This window comes from Trichechus manatus, unplaced genomic scaffold (genome assembly GCF_000243295.1).
Source record: "Trichechus manatus latirostris isolate Lorelei unplaced genomic scaffold, TriManLat1.0 scaffold00090, whole genome shotgun sequence".
Taxonomy (NCBI): Eukaryota; Metazoa; Chordata; class Mammalia; order Sirenia; family Trichechidae; genus Trichechus; species Trichechus manatus.
The window spans coordinates 8,547,503-8,569,028 of NW_004444026.1; the positions used below are offsets into that span (position 1 = coordinate 8,547,503).

General features: G+C 52.3%; 2 protein-coding genes across 5 annotated transcripts; one reads left to right on the forward strand and one right to left on the reverse strand.

Moving 5' to 3' along the window:
- Positions 1-6,045: 6,045 nt before the first annotated feature.
- On the reverse strand, positions 6,046-13,061 carry LGI3 (leucine rich repeat LGI family member 3). Its single transcript, XM_004382113.1, has 8 exons — positions 12,856-13,061; positions 11,866-11,937; positions 10,999-11,070; positions 10,577-10,648; positions 10,401-10,472; positions 9,592-9,761; positions 9,259-9,423; positions 6,046-6,863 (listed from the first exon to the last, which is right to left on the reverse strand). The coding sequence occupies exons 1-8, from the start codon at positions 13,059-13,061 to the stop codon at positions 6,046-6,048; spliced, it is 1,647 nt and encodes a 548-aa protein (XP_004382170.1).
- On the forward strand, positions 10,431-20,678 carry SFTPC (surfactant protein C). 4 transcript variants are annotated; one of them, XM_004382115.2, is made up of 6 exons: positions 10,431-10,453; positions 18,250-18,295; positions 19,195-19,353; positions 19,686-19,808; positions 20,061-20,171; positions 20,526-20,663. In XM_004382115.2, the coding sequence occupies exons 1-6, from the start codon at positions 10,431-10,433 to the stop codon at positions 20,661-20,663; spliced, it is 600 nt and encodes a 199-aa protein (XP_004382172.2). The 4 variants fall into 4 exon arrangements, with proteins under 4 accessions (XP_004382172.2, XP_012412667.1, XP_023592398.1 ...); XM_012557213.1 differs by lacking the exon at positions 10,431-10,453 and having other exon boundaries at positions 18,107-18,295; positions 20,061-20,175; positions 20,513-20,678; XM_023736630.1 differs by lacking the exon at positions 10,431-10,453 and having other exon boundaries at positions 18,107-18,295; positions 20,526-20,678.
- The last annotated feature ends 848 nt before the right edge of the window (positions 20,679-21,526 follow it).

The window sequence follows — 21,526 nt, forward strand, 5'->3', positions numbered from 1 at the left end:
GTTTTCTTGGCTGTAATCTTTTTGGAACTAGATTGCCAGGCCTTTCTTCCATGGCACCACTGGATTGGTTCAAACCTCCACCCTTTAGGTTAGTAGTCAAACGCAAACCGTTTGTGCCACCCAGGGACTCTACAATTTAGCATGTGGGGTTTCATTCTTTGTGATACCTTCTGCTTAGTGCCTCAATTCCTCTCACTGAAAGTGGGGAGAACAGTATCCCCCCACACTGCACATCCTCCCCTCTACCTCTCAGGGCTGAGGTGAGGGTGAGAGCAGAGTTGCCCAGGGCTGTGGGTGACTGGAAACACAGGCAGTTATTATTTTTTATTAGAGCCATAGTTAACACCCACCCCCTATAAAAAAGATGGAATAGGGAATGATGAGGGCCAGGGAAAGGAAGCTTCTTGGAGATAAATAAACACACACGGTGATTATAGAGTCTTAATTATTATCAACAATTTTATTGGTATTGCTGGGTATGAGAGCTAGCAGTGAAACTGGCCCAGAGAAGAAACTTGCCCAAGGCCCTCATGTGTCTCTCTCCTCCTCACCACCCCCTCACACTCAGCCCAGCTTCTGCTCTACATGGGAGGAATGAGAAGTGCTCAGGGCCAGGATCCTTTCGGGAAGGCCCCAATCGCCATCCATCTCTAGGCACGGACGTTGTAATGTAGGTGGACAGTATCCTAGGTCTCCTTGAAGGAGGAAAGGTGTGACCGATTGAGTAGGGGACAAACTCAAGGAGGAGTAAGGGGGTCGTAGAAGAGGGAGGAGATGACCACCATTCTGGAGGGAAGGGTGCCTGGGATTACTGTGTGTGTGAGCCTCGGGTCCTTTGGCACCTGCTGCAGAACTGCCTGCTTCCCACTGGCTGCCTTCCAGAGCCACTGGCCTGACCTCAGCATCACAAGCCCCTCTCGTCCCCCATTCACTGGGCACGAGTGCTCATGTGCCCACTCTAAGGCCACTTAGCTGGGATGGTCTCACATGGACACTTCTAATCCCCCATCCTGTGCTTGGGAAATCTAAGGGACAAAATGTCAAAGGTATGCCACCTAGAGCAGAGCTCAGTGTGGAGGGCGTGAGGCTGGCAGCTGAGCAGTGTCACCCTCTGCTCTGTCACAGTGGGTGGACTTGCCTCTCATGGCCTTTGGGCCTGAGCTGTTGACATACACTGGGTTGCTCAGCAGCTCCCTGGACACATGGATGATCCCCAGGGCAAGTGACCAGGCAGGCACACAGTGAGCTGCATTCCCGATCTGAGGAAAGCTGGGCACTCAGAGGCAGAGGGAGAGAAATGTCTCCCAGCCTTTAGGCCCTGAGGGGAGCGCTGTCAGAGTGATGTTTATCTTTCTACTAGGCAACAGAGTGCTAACACATCTGAGAGACTCAACTCATTTTCCCTGGCAGCCTCTCCCTGGCACAGGATAAGGACCCATTCCCCGTTTGAAAAAGCAGGACAGTCATTCCCAGGATGATATGGACGGGGGACCTGAAGAGTACCTGCTAAGCCAAGAGCACAGGAACATGGCTTGAGGAAGTAGAAACCCAGACAAGTCACCTGTGAGAGTCCCCATTGTGAGGAAGGACTGGAGTGGGGCTGGCTGAACATCAGAGGTCACAGGTAAGATATAGGGCCCAGGGACTCTGAGACTGAGGCTGGGTAGGGAACCCTTGCCCGGAGACAGCAGTTCTCCCCCAAAGATCAACCTACTCTCCCACAAAGCACCCTCCTCTAGTTACCTTTGTATCTGATATATTCCTACAAACCAATAATGAAAACCATAAACCGTCAAACCTGTTGCCATCCAGTCTATTCTGACTCATAGCGATCCTGTAGTTAACACTTATATATTATGCCTGCTATGTACCAGACACTATTTTAAGGGCCTTGCATATATTACTATATGACGTATTTAATACATTTAAACTTCATAATAACTCTATCAGGTAAGTACCATGATTATCTCCATTTTTATAGAAGAGGAAACTGAGACACGAAAAAGGCTAAGCAAAATGGTTGCGGTCACCCAGCTAAGTAAGCGGCAGAATCAGGATTCAAACCCAGGCAGTTTGGCTCCAGAGGATTTGCTCTTTATAGGGTCCCTACTGTGTACCAACCCCAAACCAAAGCCACCACTGTGGAGTTGATTCTGACTCATAGTGAGCCTATAGGACAGAGTAGAAGTGCCACATAGGGTTTCCAGGGCTGTAAATCTTTGTGGAAGCAGACTGCCACATCTTTCTCCTGCGGAGCAGCTGGTGGGTTCAAACCACCAATCTTTTAGTTAGCAGAAGAGCTCTTTAACCACCGCTCCACCAGGGCTCCTTCTACTGTGTACCAGGCACTACATATTCAGTAGTACGGGACTACCTGTACTACTTATGGGGTATTCGAGTTAATGACAAACCACACTTAGCAACTGTCTGATCTTTTCTTTTGTACGTCTTATCGTTAGCAATATGTTGCAGCGTGAAATTTGCTGATGTGTGTCATCTCAGATGTTCACTTGCTGATGTTCAGTTTATGATTTACTGTTCAAAACACTGCCAGATTTATAAACATGCTGATAATAAAAGGCAATAATAATGAAAACTTAAAAAAAAAATGAGGTATTCAACTTAGGTCAGAACTGACTTGCTATGGAGTCGTTGGAACGGAATCCTGTCATAAGTTGGGGACTGTCTGTATTTCATTTTACCCTCGCGTCAATTGTATAAAGGTAGGCTTTATTATTCTCGCTTGCAGAAGGAGAAGCCAAGGTTCGGGGCAGTCAGTTGACTTCCTTGAAATCCCACAAGTTAAGGGACTGAGCCAAAATTTGCACCCATTTATCTGGACTCCAAAGCCCAGTGTAAGGAGACCTGGTGGGGCACTGGTGAAGTGCTCGGCTGCTAACAGAAAGGTTGGTGGTTTGAACCCACCCAGCAGCTCTGCAGGAGAAAGACCTGGTGATCTGCTCCCATAAAGATTACAGCCTACAAAACCCTATGGGGCAGTTCCACTCTGTCAGATGGAATCACAATGAGTCAAAATCGACTCAATGGCACCCAACAATAACAAAGCCCAGGGTGCATTCTACCATACAACACTGTTTACGGTAATCTATTTCCTTCACTGTCTGTGACCTTTCCAAGCTCTCACACCAAGTGCTGCCTGAAAGACAAATAAATGAAGGCGGTTTTGTGACACGTGAGAGCTGAGAGGCCCTGGAGAGCAAATAAGGACCTGGAGGCCCAGACAAGGTAAGTGACCTTTCCAGGGTCACACAGCCCGGCAGCCTCTGCCTGGGGGTCTATCATCTCCTTCATTGCCGTTCCTCTATCTCTTTCTCTGTCTCCGTCATTGACCTACACAAGGTAACAGAGGGCTTAGTAGTTCAGGCTTCCATTTATTCAAATTCACGAGCAGAGAGGGGGTGACAAGGAGAAGATGGGTCCACAGGTCAAAAACACTCCCATTTTGCCATACATCTGTTGTGTCTGTGCTTTCCCCAAGATCCTCACTACCCATACTAACTCTAGGCATTGCTTCTGGTTGAGTCTCACCCTTGCGCCCTGCCTGACCCCACCTGGCTCCACCCTCGCTCTCCTTTTATCATGGATCTTTCAACTCCATTCTCAGAGCTAGTACGGGACCCTGACTGCCCACAGGTACTTGGGTACATAAGGTAGGACCAGAGAACAGAGGGCCTTCATGTGATTCAGAGGGCCAGGAGCAATAGGGAGCCAAGGCAGGTTTCTGAGCAGGGGATGACATGACAAAAGAATATTTTAGGAAGATTAGTCTGGAAATGTGTGAGAAATGGGTTGTCAGGGAGCTGTGTAAAGGATCCAAGATTACCAGCAATGAAGGAGGGTTTGGACAAAGGTTGTAGTAAGGAGAGGGCAAAAAAAGAGGGCCTATCTGGAAGGTTGGTTGTTCAAACCTACCCAGTGGCACCACGGAAGAAAAGCCTGGTGATCTGCTTCGGTAAATACTGTAGCCAAGAAAACCCTAAGGAGCAGTTCTACTCTGTAACACGTGGGGTTGTCACAAGTTGGAATCCACTCAAAGGCAATGAGTCTGGATATCTGGCAAGCATTTGGAAGAAGGAGTGGAGAGGATTTGGTGTCTGACTCAGTATGGGGAAAAGAGAGACCAAGATGTTCCACAGGACTTCAAGGTGCCTCACCTAGGGTGGAGGGTGGTGGCAATGACAGAAATTTGCCAAGCAGAGGTGCTGGGAGAGGGAGAAAGGGGGAGGAAGTGCTGAGCTCATCTTTGACCATGTCAGTTGGAGTTGACCTGACAGGGACAGACTGAAGTCTCACTTAGCACCGCAACTGTGATCTTCAGGAAGGAACTGAGGACATGAGTCAGCCCAAGGCGGTGGAGACTTGTCACCCTCACCCAGCACCTGAGTGTCATCACCTGCGAACTCCTGACCTCAGGATCAGCTGACACTGAGGATGCCAACTCCTTGGAGGGAAGGGCATGGGGAGGAAGAGGCTCTGAAAACTGATGCTGGGCCCCCTGTGAGCAGCAGGGCAGACAGCAGCAGGGCAGACAGCAGCAGGGACAGACAGCATGGCCCTGCCTCTGTTCTTCATGAGACAGCTGCTGCTGACTCTGTCACCATTGGACACCTAAGAGTTGGCAATGGGGTGGGAACTTTTTAATTTGAAGCAAGTGAATCATAGCATTGCCCCCAAGTGCCCCTGGGCATCCAGCCACAGGAGACCCTCACACAATCTGGGCACAGGAAAGAGCCTCTCCGCCACCCTCTCTCCCCAGGACTTGCATCTCAGAGTTCTATATTCCCAGCAGATGGCAGCAGAAGCTTGACTCCAGGTGCCCCTCCCACAGGACCCTCACCCTCTCTGCGACTCTCAGCTTTCATCGAAATGCAGAGGAGCTCTTGGGGTGCCTGTGTGGATTAGAGGGGTGCCAGGACCCCTCAAGCTGTTCTCAAGCCAAGCTCGGCTCCTGGCACCTGCACCAGTAGCTTGGTGTGCTTGTAGGTTCTTGGCTCGACCACCTCTTGTATCCACCCACAGGGGCCAGCACAACTCAGGGTCCACATCCCAAAGATGAGGCTGGTCCAAGGCGGAGGCAGCAGTAGGTACAGGGGAAAAAGCAGAAAGGCTTTCATCTGAGTGGTCTCTGGTTCACGGGCGAGGTGGGCATCAGGGTCGCAGCAGGCAACTCCAGTGACAACAGAGACAGCACTGGAAAGAACCCAGGGTCTGTTGTTGCTATTATTATTATTGCTTTGGGGCAGAGGGAGCTTTGCCCCCAGAAGGAGGTCAACCTGGTACACAGAGGCTGGCACCAGTATTCCCATCCTTGTCACCAGCAGTGTGGGCACCACGGGAGAGGGGGTGAGCAGAGGAGGAACAGGTACTGTGCACCACCGCTGAGAGGCAAGGTAGCAGAGGGGGCCTCTGTGAGCAGAGCTGACCACGTGTGCACACACTCCTTGACAGGTGTGTATACAGAAACACGAGTGCAGGCAGGTGTGTCACTGAGCAGGGCCATCAGTGTGCACGTGTGTTCACAGTGGAGTGTAGCATGGATGAGCACACCCAGAGCTATGAAGGATGTGGCTGTGGGCTACAATGGTGAGCATGAGCAGGTAAACAAACACCTGGAGCACCAACAGGAAAGACCAGAGGGTGAGATGGGCAAGCGGAGGAACAGGAGGGTGGGGTCATCCTCCCTCCCAGCACCCCTACCCCAGCCACTAGTATGCGTGAGTCAAGGGAGGAAGCTGAGTGAGAGGAGCCTGTATGGGGGGTGGGGGTGCCATGTGGTCCACATACAGGAGGGCGCTGGGTTGCCTGGGTGTGTCTGGTGTATATATACAGTTGTTCATGCTGATTACACCTACGATGACAGGCTCCTCTGGGCTTGCCCAGGGTGTGTGCCCAGGCTCACAGGGCGTGTGTGTAGGTGAGGGCATGTGTGCAGGTCGACTACATGTGTCTTCTTATGGGCACGCGTGCTGCTCACCCACCGGCCTCCAGCAGCTGCCCTGAGGAACCCAGAGGCCTGGCACTCCTCTAGGCACTGAGATCCACCACAACATGTCGGTACACAAGCGTTTGTCCCTTGAAGCTGGGGGCCAGAAGTAGCTGGGCATCCCCAGCAGGCATGTAGCAGAAGGCCCGAGGGGCCTGCACAGCCAGCTCCTGGAACCGCACAAACTTCTGCCGCCCCTCATCCCACTGGTAGATCTGGGTGAAGGAGAAGTCGCTGCCCAGTGCCAGGTATCGGCGGCCACCCACCAGGAAGGGCTGCAGGGCCAGCGAGCCCCGGGAGGGCAGGGCCTGCACCTCTGAGAAACGGGTGCCCTCCCAGCGCAGGATCTTGGAGTCACCGATGTAGCGGCTGAGGCAAAGGTAGCTGTCACGGCCGGCGCGAAAATGTTTCACTGCCTGGGCATCAGGCACCTGGGTCACCTCACTCTGGGGCACAAACTGCTTCTGGGTGCGACTCCACTGGTAAATGACTGGTGCCTGGGAGCTGCTAGACACAATCAGCCGGGGCTTACCCTCACCGTCCACAAACTCAAGGTCAGTGTCTCGGTGCCAAGCATGCAGGGCCTGGTGGGAGTAGAAGCCATTCTGGTGCCAGCGGTAGACACTGGTGGCACCTGCCTTGGAGCTGTCGGCCACGGCAAAGTACCAGTCCCCGTCGATGCGAAAGGCCTCTAGGTCATTGGGTTTGCGCACACGCTGGGGGTCGATGTCCTGCAGCTTGGTGAAGCGCGTGGTGTTGGGATCCCAGTGGTAAATGTAAGAGCCACCAAACAGCTGTGCCACGACCACGTACAGCTGGCTGTCCACCACCATGGGCTTGCAGTGCACTGCCGAGGGGGCTGCCCGGACAGAGGCAGGCAGGGTCAGGCAAGGTCAGGCTGCTCCCACCCGCTCCAACCCTGGGCCAGAACTAAGGTTCTCTGCTACCGTATTCCATCCCCTCTTAGGTTCAGCAACTCAGCACTCAGTGTTTTCTAGTTGTTTCTAGCTATTAACCAGTCTCAGCGTCACCCTCTCCACTCTCACCTCCAGGGTTTAAATACAAGCTAAACACAAAATAGGTGCCCCTAGATATTGATCAGAGTTCCCGGGTGGTGCAAATGTGCTCAGCTGCTAAACTTGGTCTGCCCTCCCATATGCTAATGACCCCCCAGCTCCCAATCTGGAAGTTCAAGTCCACCCAGAAGCACCTTGGAAGAAAGACCTGGTGATCTACTTTGGAAAAATCAGCCATTGAAAACCCTATGGAGCACAGTTCTACTCTGACACACATGGGGTCACCAGGAGTCAAAACTGACTCCATGGCAACTGGTTGGTTTGTAGATATTGAGTGTTTAACCATAATATTAGTCACTGGATTTTTATTATGTGCAGTCACTGTGCTAAGTGTTTAACAAATCTCATCTCAGTCAATCACTCTGAAAAAGGCTCTATTATTTTGCCAATTTCACACAGAAAGAAACTGAGTGTAAAATGACTTTCCCAAAGTCACCCCACTGACAAATAGCCAGGAAGGGGAAGGAGGAAGAGTTCGAGCACATCCACAGCCATGCCTATCAAATCCTAGGTACACCAAAATGGCACCCGGATGTTTGGATACTTGTGTGTGAAGGCACATTCTCCCAAGAGTTCCCACTTTTTAAAGACCAGAACATAAGTGGGCTTTTATGTATAAGAACATATGCACGTGTGTACCTGTATTCACAACCAAATATATCTGAACCCTCCTCAGGCACCCGAAGCATATGAGGCCACACACTCCCCACTGGCTCTGGTGTCCGCAGTCAACACCCCTCATCTCCTCCTCACCATCCTTGTTTCACCTGCCTCTCCTCTTCACCATGGCCACATCTTTTCCCAAACGGGAGCTCATGCTAAGCCTCTGGCTCTGGCAACCACGAAGTATAAATCCCTTCTTTGAGCCTTGGTCTGCCCACCCATATGCTAATAACCCCTCAGCTCCCGGTCTGCAGCTCAGGCTCTCCCTGCCTGCCCATCCAGGAGCACCTCAAACTTAGCCCGGACAAAACTGAGCTCCATACCCACCCCCAAACCTGTTCCTCCTCCTCCTGTGTCCTCAGTTTCACTATGTGGCTTCACCTACAAGCTAAGCCAGAAACCTAGGGCGTCAACTTCAACACCTTCCTCTCCCTCACTCACCCCACAGGTGATCATCCCCAAGTTTGTAAATGTTTCCTTCTATTTTCTGATAGAGTTTGTTTAAGTCTCGTGTTATTTCTTCGTTTAATGTTTAATAGAATTCTCCAGGGAAACTTGTTGGACCTGGAGTTTCCTTTGTGGAGAGGTTTTTTTTTAAAATAATAATGACTTCAAGTTCTTTAATAGATATAAGGCAATTTAAATTTTCTGTTTCATCTTGTGTCAGTTCAACCCTCCCTTCTAAATATATCTCTTTGTTCCCACTGCTGTTGGCCCAATCCAGGCTCTAGCATCCTTCCCACAGACAGAAGCACATCCCCCAACTGGTCTTCCCACATACCCTGGCCCATGCCTCTCCACTCTCCACGCTGCTCACAGAGGGAGCTTTCCAAAATGCAGGCTGGCTTGGTTGGCACACCCTACTCAAAACCTGTCAATGACCTGGTCATCTCTCTCTGGTCTCATCTCCTGCAGCTTCTCACCTTGAATATGCTCCAGTCATACAAGTTGCTTATAGTTTCCACACATGCACACACGCGCACGTGCACACACACACACACACTAAGCTGTTGCGCACCTCTGCCAGAACACATTTTCCATCTTTTTCCTCCTAGCTGACTCTCCCGTGGCCTTCAAGACTCAGCTTAAACTTAAGCCAATAGCCACTGAGTCCAACAGCCACTTACACTTTCTTTCCTTATTTCACTAGCATCACCTAGTTGCCTAAGCCAGGGACCTAGGCATCATCTCTGACTCCTTCCTCTCCCTTGTCCTTCAAGACTCAGCTTAGGCATCCCCTCCACCAGGAAACCTTCCTTGATTGCCCAAGGGAGGCTTCTCCTTTGTGCTCCCAGAGAATCATGTTCTTATCTCCATCCTTGCATGTACCCATTTTATGGATGTTATCTGTGTATGTATCTGCCTCCCCCCAAACACTGGAAAGTTCTTATGGACACAGACCTTGCCTCATCCATCCCTCTACCTATAAGAACTCAATAAATGTTTGTTAAACAATGGATACCCCTTCCCTTACACCCCATCTAGGGCCAGCACAGCCAGGCCAGGCACAGGTACCTGGGATTCTATCATAGTCTCGCAGCTGTCGTTCAACATAGTCCCACTTGAGGATGGTGCAGGCGCTGGCACCTGGTTGGGCCAGAGCCAAATAAAGGTCACTGGAGTAAAGGAAGGGCTCAGCTGACACTGCCGGGAAGGACAGGGTCTGGTACAGCACGAAATCTGCAGGGGCGAGAGGGGTACATGTGTGGAGGGGTGTTACTGAGACCAGAAGGGGTAAAAGTAAGAGCTCACTGGGTGGTAAAGGGTGTTGAGGGAGGTTCAAGTGGTGCCTATGGAACAACCCGGGGGAGGGCAGGCCTGATGCCTGAGGGCAGGGGCAACTCCTACCCGTGGTGATGCAGTCAAACTCCCGCAGTGGCAGATCCTGCACCTTGTGCTCCTGGAAGCGGGGCGGGCTGTTGCAATAGATGGGGGCCACTGTAGTGTTGATGTGTGCCAACCACTCCACCAGCCACTTCACCTTGCAGTCACAGTTGAATGAGTTGCCCCGGAGATCTCTGGATCATGAGGGTGGTAGAGGGGGCACAGAGAGGGATAGACTCTCAGTTACTCTGCCCACCCAGGCCCTCTAGGTTTTCAGAAGTAGATATTGTCAAGGCTGCTGCTAGTCTCTTACACAGCATTTTTGTGCAAACAGAAAAAGTTCTCCTTCGGGTGGACGCAGCCCGATACATTTTTGGCAAGGAGAGTGTGGGCTGAGTTTCAGCTCCTACTCACCTCACATTTTGCGCTGTACAACCTGCACAGCTGTATGTTACATCCCTGTTCCTCCAAAGCTTCCACAATCCAGGGCTTTTATTTATTTATTTTAATAAGTAATGATAAATGATTGTGGCTATGTTATAGGACTTTAATGTAGATTCAAATCAAACATACGTTTTAGAAGCACATGTTTTAAAAACATACATAGTGTCTAATGAGCATTCTGAGGGAACCACAGAAACTTTGAAGAACTCCAACTTGGAGAGCCATTGATCTCTATCTAACTCCACCTAGCCTTCTCCAAGACCCCTAGCCCCAACTCCTCTCAGCCTCTCAAGACCTTATGGTCTTGCTAATCTCTAACTCCCACACCACTCTGTCCAGGGACACACCCCTCTGAGGCCTTATCAGAAGAGGTAGGACGCAGGTCTTACAAGTCACTCAGGATGTCCAGGGGTCGAAAGATGTCTCGAGGCAGTGTCTGCAAGTTATTGTTGGCCAGTGAGCTGTAAGAAAGACCCCTGGGTCACCTGAAGATCATGACCGAGGCCAAAGGCCACAGAATATGGAGGGCTTTGTTCCAACGTATGTATGTGCATGATGTACTCACAGGTGTGTCAAGGACTTGAGTCCTCGGAAGGTAAACTTGGAGAGTGCCCAGATGTCATTGTTCTCAATGAAGCTGGAGAAAATGAGAACTAGTCTCAGCCACCAGTCAGGATCCCAGACCCCCCAACAAGCTATTCCCCTACACCTACACCCCAGCCTAGATTCCAGCCTAGGTCCCTGAAAGAGGCTTCCATTCCAAGTCTGGCAACATTAAGGCTGCGGTGGTAGGGGCAACTGGACAGAACGGTTTAGGCAGGAAGATGGATGAAATGACCCTTGCTCAGGTCCTTCCAGTGAGAGGATTCAAGGGCTCTCATCTCCCCACCACCTCCTCCCAGCCTCCCTCATTCATCCTCCCCTCTCAGCCCACCCAGGCCCGGCTCCCTCCTCCCTTCTCCCATTCTCCCTCTCCTTCCCACACACAGGTACTGCAGGTGCGACAGTCCTGTGAAGGCATTGTCTCCAATCAGGGTGAACTTGTTGGAGTTGAGTAACCTAGGGAGACAAAGGAGGAATTAGAGCTCCGAGGGTGTGTTGGCTGCCCTGGCCCCCAGCACATTGCCTCACCCCTGGGCTTGCCTGAGATCTGGCTGCCCTCCCCACCACACCTCTGGACCCCAGCTGAAAGCCCCCAAACAGCCTGGGCAGCAAGACCAGGCAGGAGCCCATTCTGGCCCCCGAAGCTCCCAGAGTCCCTGTGTGCTCCTAGGGTACAAATAGTCAGGGGCAGATTTCTCCTGCCAGGCTAGGTCCTGGCCCTTCCCCACTGCATCTCCTCTGCACCCTCACCCCAGCCCACTCTAGTGCACCAGGGGCTGATGGTAAGTTTGAGAACCCATAGTGAGGGGGGCGGGTAACATATATGTACTCTCTCTCATGGCTCAGATTTCAGTCTTAAGCAGTGCCTTCTAGAATTCCAGGCCCTCCTATCATCCCTCCCTTTCAGACCCTACTTCTTTCTTCAAACCCTGACCCCTGGGTTACCCACCCACTGACAACCCTCTGGTGCCAGTCCAAGCCATTGCACCGAGCTCCTTTGGGTCTCCAGAAAAATCTCTCCCTAAATAGGCCACAAATACCCCCTTACTAGCTTCTGGATGCAATCCCTAGCTCTCCCTCTCTACAACTGCTGCCCCTTGGGCCCTCAGATCCTTGTCCTGAGCCCTGACTCCAGGCTGCTCCACCTTTTGCGGCATATCCTATCAGAACAAAAGTAAGGGACACCTGCACCTTCATCTCCAAATGCTGCATAGGACCCGCCTCCCCCCACCCCCCAGGCCCTGTCCATACAAGAACTGCAGCAGCGGCAGGTGGGAAAACGCTCCATCCTGAATCTCGGAGAAGGCAGCATTCACCAGCGTCCTGCAGGGCGACACTTGAGTCAGTCCTGGGGGCAGTATGCAGGGACTGTGCTGGGGCAGGGGTCTGGATGGCGACTGAGATGTGGGCAGGGCAATGGGTTCTGCACTCACTTGCCCTGGACACTCCCATTTCACCAGTCCTGGCCCCTCACCTGGGTCTGTCTTTCCCTTCTTTTCACAAACTCACCACCTTCCTTCACCATGATCCTCCCCTGCTGCCTCCCTGAGCACCAATGGCCTCAGGCTCTGGCTTCCCCCTCAGCCAAAAGAAGGTTCCATTACCCTCACTGTCCATCAGCCAAACACCCACATGTGCTGGGTGCTATTGAGGGATGGGCACTGGGATGGGGATGTGCCTAGCATCCTGCTCTCAAGCACCTGAAGCCTCTCCAGTCCAGCAGGGAAGGGGGGGCCCTGAGGCGGGTCGCTGGAACTGACAGCTGGCTGGCTGGCTGGCTGGGTAAAGAATGGCTGGCAAGACCAGTGGCAGGCGTCTCCCCTTCCCCCTTCACTGTGTAGGCATAGCTCACTCCCTGGGGTGACTCTCCCCCCCATCTCCCTTCCCCACAAAGGCTTTCTGCCCTAGGTGTAACATCGCAGGCAGGGGCCCACATGCTCATGTAAACAACCCACCAAGTGCAGAGCCCCACACACAGTAGGTCTCATTGATGCTGATGTGGCGATGATTCATTCTTGTCATAAAGGCCTGCTTTGCCCAGCCATGGCCACTGAGCCTGCATGACTGCAGAACTTCCTGCCCTGCCAGTGCCTCCAATCTCCAGCCCTGAGAGTCCCCTGGAGTCCTCCTGGACCCCACACTCTGAAGAGGGGAACCAGGGGTTCTCCCATCCTCTCCCAGAGCTGTTCCTGCCACCCTCCCTGCCCCCACTCCGTCCCCAAGCCAGGGCTCAGCACTCACAGGGAGATGACCTCCGAGGGCAGGTTTCTGGGCACTGCCTTAGAGTCCACGCAGAAGGCGGTGTCCCTGGTGCAGGAGCAGCTGGGCGGGCAGGGGGGCGCCTTGGGGGGCCTCTTGGCACTGACTTGCAGCATTAGGCAGAAGCCCAGCATGGACAGCGCCAGCAGCCCCAGGCCCGGGCCCCGCCTGGCCCGCAGCCCCGCCATGCCGCCTGCAAGCAATGCCTAGGGCCGCCCGCAGTCTCCGCCCCGCCGCTCCCGCGGGCTGTGCTACCGGGCGCGGGTAGGCACCTCCCGGCCCCCGGCAGCCCCAGCCGCAGCCGCAGCTAGGGATCTTGCATCCGCTGCGGAGAGCAGACTCCGCTCGTAGCCCCGTGTGCCTCCTCCTGTCCTTGGGCGCCGGCTGCGGTCCCCTCCCCTGCTCGCTCCAGCAAGCTGGCTCGGGAGAGATGCGCGGAGCTCCGGAGCGAGCGAGCGAGGGCTGGCCAGGATGGGGTGGACGCGGACTGCGGCGTCAGGCGGCGGGGGCGCGCGCGGGGGCTGGGTGGGGGAAGTCCCAGGCCTGGCAGTAGCCAGAGAAAGGAGTGATTGCCGGCCCTTGCCGCTGTATGCCTTAAAGAAGATCTCTGGGGCCATCTGCTTGTTTGTATGGTACCCAGAGCGTCTGTGCGCGAATGCATGTGTGTGAGCGTATACAGGTGCATCCCTATGCTGGGCATGACTATGTGCCCGCACATTCTGCATAGCGTTATGTACATGCTCCCTTGGGAAGGCTTTTCTGCCTTCTGAATCCATGTGCATCTGTGTACCTGTGTATATGTCTTGGCCTTCAGGGGACGCATCCTCCAAGCAGAAGTTCATGGGTATGTCAAAAGTGACATATGTATATTGGCATGCACAAGAATGTACACAGAGCCCTGTGTCTGCATATATATCTGTGTTCACATGTGTTTCCATGGCTACTGAACAGAATGCGCCTTTGTGTCCGGGTGATCAGAAAAGGGAAATGTAGTCACTGGAGCTGGAGTGGGAACGTGTGGAATTCTGGAACATTTCTCACTGCACAACCACAGCTTTTTGGAGCTGGGGAACGCCTTGGAAGTTTTCCAATTCAGTCCTTTGTTTAACAATTGAGGAAACTGAGGCCTGAAAGAAGCGGAATGCAGCCAAGCTTTAGATCACATCTACTATCGTGTTGTATACTTTACATACTTAATCCTCTCAACCTTTTGAGGTAGGTAATATTAATCTGCTTTTATAGATAAGAAAAGTAAGGCCCAGAGTATCAGAAGAAGAAAATGACAGAGCAGGGGTTTTAGCCCACTCTACATAACTCTAAGGTTTACAGTCACTCTACATAAGTAATTTTTAAAGTGTGGTCCAGGGAGGCTAGGGGTCCTTGAGAACCTTTCAGGGAGACCTTGAGGTCAAAACAATTTTTCTAATAATATTAAGACATGACCTGCCTTTTTCATTTTCATGTTCTCATAAAAGTACCTGGAATTTTCCAGAAGCCACATGGTAAAGCTTCTATTAAGCCAGACATTAAAGAGGTTTGCAAAAATGTTAAAACAATGATATTCTTATCTCTAAATGTTTTGCTTTATGACATGGTTATTTACACTTAAAATGTGTTATTTATGGTAACATAAGATGAGTTTATTATTGCTATTGTAAATTAATAGGTAATTAAAAATTTTCAGTAAATACGAACAGATATAACCCACATAAACAAAAGCTCTCTGGGGTCCTCAATACTGTTTAAGAGTGTAAAGGTTCCTAAAGTTAAAAAAAAAAAAAAATTGTGAACTGCTGCTCTGCCACGCCACCTCTCAGGGAAGGGAAGTGACTGCCCCAAGAGCTCATAGCTACGAGGCAAGGGGAGCCTGGAAGTCATGTCTGGGCCCCTAGTCTAGTACTCTTTCTACGTCAGTCCAGGGAACTGAGATCCCTGGGCCTAAGATGCTTCCTCAGCTGTCCCTAGCCTCTGCCAGTAGGGGATTCTCTGGTCTGAGCTTAAGTCCCTTCTCTCTTAGCCAGAGATGCCCCTGCCTTTTGATGCCCACTTGCCACTGCCCATCCAGCTGCTCATGCTGCACTCCCTATGTCAGCTTGTGGGAAGGAAAGCAATGGAGGTGGGGAGGGTGGCTGGGGCAGCTGCTGGGCAACCACCCCCATTCGTCCCTGGCACGGCTCTGCCTAGCACACAAAGAGCAGAGTGAATCTTGTCCCATACCCTGCAGCTGAGGGGCTGGGAGAGAGGAAGAGGAGGGGCACACACAGAAGAGATGGTTACCATGGGACTCTCCATCACCCACAGTTCTCAGAGGGGTTTAACACAGAGACAGACAAAAAGTGGGAGTCTTGATCCTATTCTTAGCTAGCAAGAGGTGCCCTGGGGGATGAAGTAGATGAAGACAATCGTGATGACTGGGCTTTCACATAGTGATATCATTGGATTCTCTCAACAGCTTGATGAGGTGTACAGAATAGGGAGTATTAGCCCCATTTCACAGATGAACATACTAGAGTCTAGAAAGGCAGAATAACTCATTCAGGGTCCAGAGCCAGCCAGTGGGAAAATCAAGATTGCCACATACTGAAGAAATGAACTACTGACTGCTCAGAAGCCCCTTCATGTGTGGTGACAGTCTTATCATTGAATACAATTAAATATTGGCTGTGCACATGCCCTGTGCTCTGTGGGCAAAGTCGGCAGCCTAGCTGGGAAGACTGGGCAACAAAACGCATGTCCATAGCTGATAAGAATAGCAGTGTGGTCAGTAGTAGGAGAATTTCAGAGAAGTCAGAGGGGAACTGTAAGGAGGGGAGGTCATGGAGGCATGGCCCTGGCTCTTGGCCTTTTAGGATGGGTGGTGTTCAGAGAGATGGAGAGACGTTGGAGGTGGATTTTCTAGGAGGGAGAAATAGCCTAAGTAAAAGCAAAGAAGTGAGAAGGCTGGAGCAGAAGGCCAGTGTTGGGGACAGTGGGCCATGCGGCTAAAGAGGGAGATTGGAGCTTCAAAGTCGAAGAGGCACGCACGCCCAAGTAAAATCCCTCCTTCCATTCCTTCTCCAAGGATCCCAAGACCTCTACCAGGGTGGTGGTGGTACCATGTGAACTTTCCTTATGCAATTTGAAGGCTCCCTTCCCTGGCCCACAAACAGACAAAAAACGAGTGAAGAAGAAGAAAGAGAAGGAAAAGAAGAAGCAGTCGCTGCCACAAAGCTTGTGAGAACTATATACAACCTAAGGGCAACCTTCCAGACAGAGAGAAGACCCAGGAGAGCAGGGGCTTCTTTCCAAGGAAAAGACCCCCTTCCCAGCATGCACCCATGATGGCAAGCCCCAGCACCTGCTCAGAACAAGCCCTGCCACTGGACTCTGCGGCCTCCTGAGATGCCCGCAGGGACCCCGAGATGCCTGCAGTTCTCCCTCTGGCCTGCTGCCCACCTGGCTTAGGCTCAGTATTCGTGAGTCAGCCGATCAATCCCAACGTTGCCAGGACAACCCGAGGCAGGAGTGGGGGCCCTGGGGAGCGGGCAGGGGTGGACACTGCAGGCGGGCTGTCTCCAGCATCTGGCACCTGGACACAGCTGAGGCCAAGTTGAGAGGAAGATGCTTCTCTCCACTCCCCCTTCATGCCCGCACCCCTCCCCCTCTTCCACTCATCCTAGGACACTTTCCCTGCTGGAGGCTTAGGCAAATATTTAAAGGGGCAGTTGCGGGGTGAGGAGGGTGGTGGGAGCAAATATTTCCCTTCCTTCTGTCCTTCCCTGAGCTTCTCAGGGGCTCTCAGCTTGGATGCCATGCTATTGTGCAATCTCTAGAGTGAAGGCCCTCTAGCTGGAGAGAGTCCTTGTGGGCACAGGGAGCCTGCCAGGGCTAAAGAATGGGGGGCCAGTGCATGATTGAAGGGCAGGGCCAAAGTGTGAAGGACCCCTGAGCAAGGGACAGGAATTGGGCTGAAGTGTTGGGGTTAAAGTGTAGGAGGATAAGGGAGTCAGGCTAAGAGAGGAGTGAGGTGTAGGGCTCTTACTTACACATTTGTGACAGTGTAGAGGGGAAGGGGCTTTAGAGACCACCTGGCCCAACAAGTGAAAGGGGGCCCAAGAGAAAAGATGTAGCCAAACCACTATCGTTAGTAGATTTGATTTAGTATAAGAGGTAGGGAAAACATAGAGGGGAGAAGGAGAAAATCCAGAAAGGGGACAGTATTTGGGTGAGTGGCAGGCATTCTTAAGGTAAATTTAGGGTCAAACAAAAAAAACCAAACCCATGGCCACTGAGTTGATTCTGATTCACGGCAACCCCATGTGTTACAGAGTAGAACTGTGCTTCATAAGGTTTTCTTGACTGTGATCTTTACAGAAGCAGATCACCACCAGACCTTTCTTCCGAGGTGCTGCTGGATAGGTTGGAACCACCAACCTTTAGGCTAGTAGTCAAGTGCAAACCATTTGCACCACTCAGGGACCTAATTTAGGGTCAGGAGATATAAAAAGAAGAGTCCAGAAGAGCAGGGGGATAGGTGCCATGGAGCAAGTGGATGAGAAGATTGGGACCCAATCAGTCACCACACCTAGCTCTGTGCAAGGCTGTCTGGGCGTAAGAAAGAAGTGTCAGGCATGGGATCTACCATCAGAAGGCTTCAGTTTACAAACAAACCCATGGGGTGGACAGGGGTGAGGGGAAGCACATGAATAAGAGTTATCAGCAGAGTGGACAGAAATGATAAAAGTGACTAGCGGCAAGTCTAAGGTTAGGTACCAGATTGTGGGAGGAGGAGAGGCAGGTAAAGAGGCCCTGAGGTGGAAATCTGACCCACCCCCCTGAGAGAAATGGTTATTTATGATCCCCCCCAAACTGATGCCAAATCACCTTCTACTTTCAGCAGTGACCCCTCTGGGTCTATAGATACTGCCCCTCAATCCTCTTCCTGAGCTCATCCCTATCCTTGGGGGACATTCTGTTGGGGAAACTGATGGATGGGCCATTGGGCCAGACCCTTGGCATCCTGAGTGGTTCAGCCTGGCAAAGAGCAGGAAGAGCCACAGGACTTCAGGGGCAGGTGCCAGCAAGAAAGGCAGGTGTGCCAGGAAGACACCCATGGTGAGAGGTGCAGATTGCCTAAGGACAAGTTTGCTCAGCTCACCCACGTTTGCTCTTGCTGGGGCTAAGAGGACTCATGTGCCAGGGCCAAGGGCCCTGGGGCACTCTTGTAACTGGCTTATCAGGGCCTTGGTTCTGGAGGGTCAGGAACAAACAGGCTTCAAAGCTGAGGGCTTGGCTGGCAAACAAGAGCCAGTTTCTTCACTTCTGGCCTCCTCTCCCCACTGGCACATATAAGACTCTGGCCACACTTGGGAGACGAGGGAAGGAAGACACCTATAGCAAGATGGATGTTGGCAGCAAAGAGGTCTTGATGGAGAGCCCACCGGTGAGTGTGATTGTGTGTGTGTGTGTGTGTGTCTATGTGTGTGTGTCTGTGTGTGTGTGGTGGGCCTTGCCTCCTGCACGCCTCTCTGGGCCTGTTCCTCATCCAGATTCATCCATGCAACTAACCTACCAACCAAACAATCAACCAAGTTGCCGTTAAGTCGATTCTGACTCATGGCAACCCCATGTGTGCCAGAGTAAAACTGTGCTCCATAGGGTTTTCAGTGGCTGATTTTTCAGAAGTAGATTTCCAGCCCTTTCTTCTGAGGTGCCTCTGGGTGGACTCGAACCTCCAACCTTTGATTGTACTAAGTCAGGACGGGGACACCAAGACCACTAAGACCGAGTACCTTGGAGAGATAGACATGACTGACAGCCACCGTAGAGGTATATGGAAAGTGCTGTAGAGAGCATGGAGTAAGGAGTCACTACATATTTGGGAGGCTCAAATGACATTTGAGCTGGATCCAGAAGAATAAATAGGAGCTTACCAGGTAGAAAAGGAGGAAGGCTTTCTAGGAAGAAGAGGTAGTATGTGTAAGGGCGTTGAAGAGTTGGGAAGTCTGGATCATTTAGGGAACAGAGAACAGCTGGGCATGGCTGGAGTACCAGGGGTTTGGGGGAAACAGCTGGAGGTAAGACTGGTGGGTCCTTGGGTCCTTCCAAACTAGTCCTTCTTTCTAAGCATCTGTGGGTTTGCTGGAATTCTGTGCATCTCCCAGACCAGCTCTAGTTCCACCTCCTCCAAAAAACCTCTGATCATCTCAGCCCTCCTTTGCATGTCCATAGCATTAACTGTCTAGCCCTGGAATGGTGTGGGAAGGTGTCAGCTTGTACATGGGGAGGACGGGTCATCCTCATGACCTCACGCCTGTCTCTCTGCTTGTTCCATCATGTCAGGACTACTCAGCAGCCCCACGGGGCCGATTCAGCATCCCCTGCTGCCCTGCGCAGCTCAAACGCCTTCTCATCATAGTTGTGGTCGTGGTCCTTGTCGTCGTGGTGATTGTAGGGGCCCTGCTCATGGGTCTTCACATGAGCCAGAAACATACCGAGATGGTGAGCAAGCCTGGGATAGGATGGGCAGTGGGCAGAGGGCCTGGGTAGGGATGGGTACAAGAAACTATTCAAGGGAAATGAAGAGGAAAGGGACACAGCATGGGAAGGACAGAGGCAGGAACAAGGTGCAAACATGTCCTGGGCTTGTCCACCAGGCCCCTGCCCCACAGTGTAACAGCCTATTTCCTGCAGCACTTGATTCCATTCAGCCCCTCTGAGCTCTCAGGGAAGAACGGATTGCATTTGAGTAAAGAGAACTGAAGGTGGGCATGGGTGCTGAAGGGGTAGGAGGTGAAAGAGGAATGCCAGGCAGCACTATGCCCCACCCCCAGGTCCTAGAGATGAGCATGGGGGGACCAGAAGCCCAGCGACGCATGGCCCTGACTGAGCATGCGGGTACCACTGCCACCTTCTCCATTGGCTCCACTGGCATCGTAGTGTATGACTACCAGCGGGTGGGTATGCCTGGACCTCTTGACCTTGGGGCTGGGAGCCAATGACAAGGCTTTGCCAGACCCACTCAGTTGTGCCACTTCATAACATCCAGTTCTCCCATTCCCCAGCCCCTTTGCCTCCTCTTAGGATGCCTGACCCCAGATACCAATACAGCTTCCATGGCCAACCTAGAAGGAGCTGGCTAAGGATCAGGGTTGGGAGTGAGCAAGGCCGGGGCCTTCCTAAATGAAATCTGGTGTTCTTGTGCCCAGCTCCTGATTGCTTACAAGTCAGCCCCTGGAACCTGTTGCTACATCATGAAGATGGCTCCAGAGGGCATCCCCAGTCTTGAGGCTCTCATTAGAAAATTCCAGAATTTCCAGGTGGGTGTATGGATGAGAAGGAGTGGACTGTCTCCTTCTCAGGGTTGCTGTGAGGACAATTTGTGATGATGTATATTGTCAACTGTAAAGCACTGCTCCTTGTGGGCTGTCAGGTGAGTGCCACTCTCTATACTCACCTGCACCACACCTTCCCTACCCATTTCTGCCCACTCCACTGCCAAGCTACCAGTCCCACACAAAACCTGGGTGCTTCTGACACTAGCACAATCCTCTCTATATTGGTAAGGAAACTGAGGCTCAGAGAGAGTGCTTGACATACCTGAGGTCCCACAATAAGGTCAGAGGTAAGACAAAAACTCAGTTTCCAGACACCAAATCAGGTGCTCTTTCCAGGCCAAGCCTGCAGTGCCTACCTCTAAGCTGGGCCAGGAAGAAAGGCGCAGCGCAGGCTCAGCATCCTCTGGAGACCTGGCCTTTCTGGGCACCACCATGAGCACCCTGTGTGGTGAGGTGCCTCTCTATTACATCTAGGACCCTCAGGTGAGCCGGGGCCAGGGCACTGGAGCAGCAGCAATCTTGGAGGGCTTGGGCCACCTGCCATGTCAGTTGACCAGGCACTGGAAGAGCCACCGATGCCCCTTCACCTAGGGAGCTCAGGGGAGGGAAGGTGCAAAGACACCCTCCCCCAGTCCTTCTCCCTGACATGATTGTGTTTCTTTGCTTCACAGGGTCTGTGGAAGCCCCAGGGGGACAGGAAAGACCCATTGAGCAAACGATCTTTTGCAGACAGGCAGAAAGCTGTTCGTCCAACCTTATTGTGGGACTGGCCCTGGAGAAATAGGAGCTTGTGGGGTGAGGATGGGAGCTGGGAGAGGAGGTGGCTTCTATGGGCCAGGTTGTTCCTACCACAAAAGAATAAAGCAGCTTTATAGAAAAACGAAGGGTTGTACCTCTTATACCGTCTGATATTCCCTCAGTCCTGCTCTTGGTAGGGGCCGGCTAGAGGAAGGGTAGGGCCTTGGGGAACCAGAGGGTGCTTTCCCATTCTCCCTCTGTCCCAGGGTGATGGGGATTCAGTCCACCACCGGCAGGGAAGGACGGGCAGTGGGGACGGCACTGGGGAGCAATCCACGGACTTCAGGCGCCCTCCAGTGGTGTCTCCAGAGAGAGGGCGAGAGACAGAGACAGTGAGAGACAGAAAGGCAGAAATATAGAGACAGAGACTGACAGCGGGAGAGATCGAGGGTCCAAATAAGGGAGAGAGTGAGAGATGCAAGCGGAGAAACACACACACATAGGGACATACAGGCAGAGACAGCGCGAGGAATCGAGCGCCTGACAGCGTGTCCCGCAGCCCGGAAGGGGGCTGTGGGGTCGGGACACCCGCTGTAGAA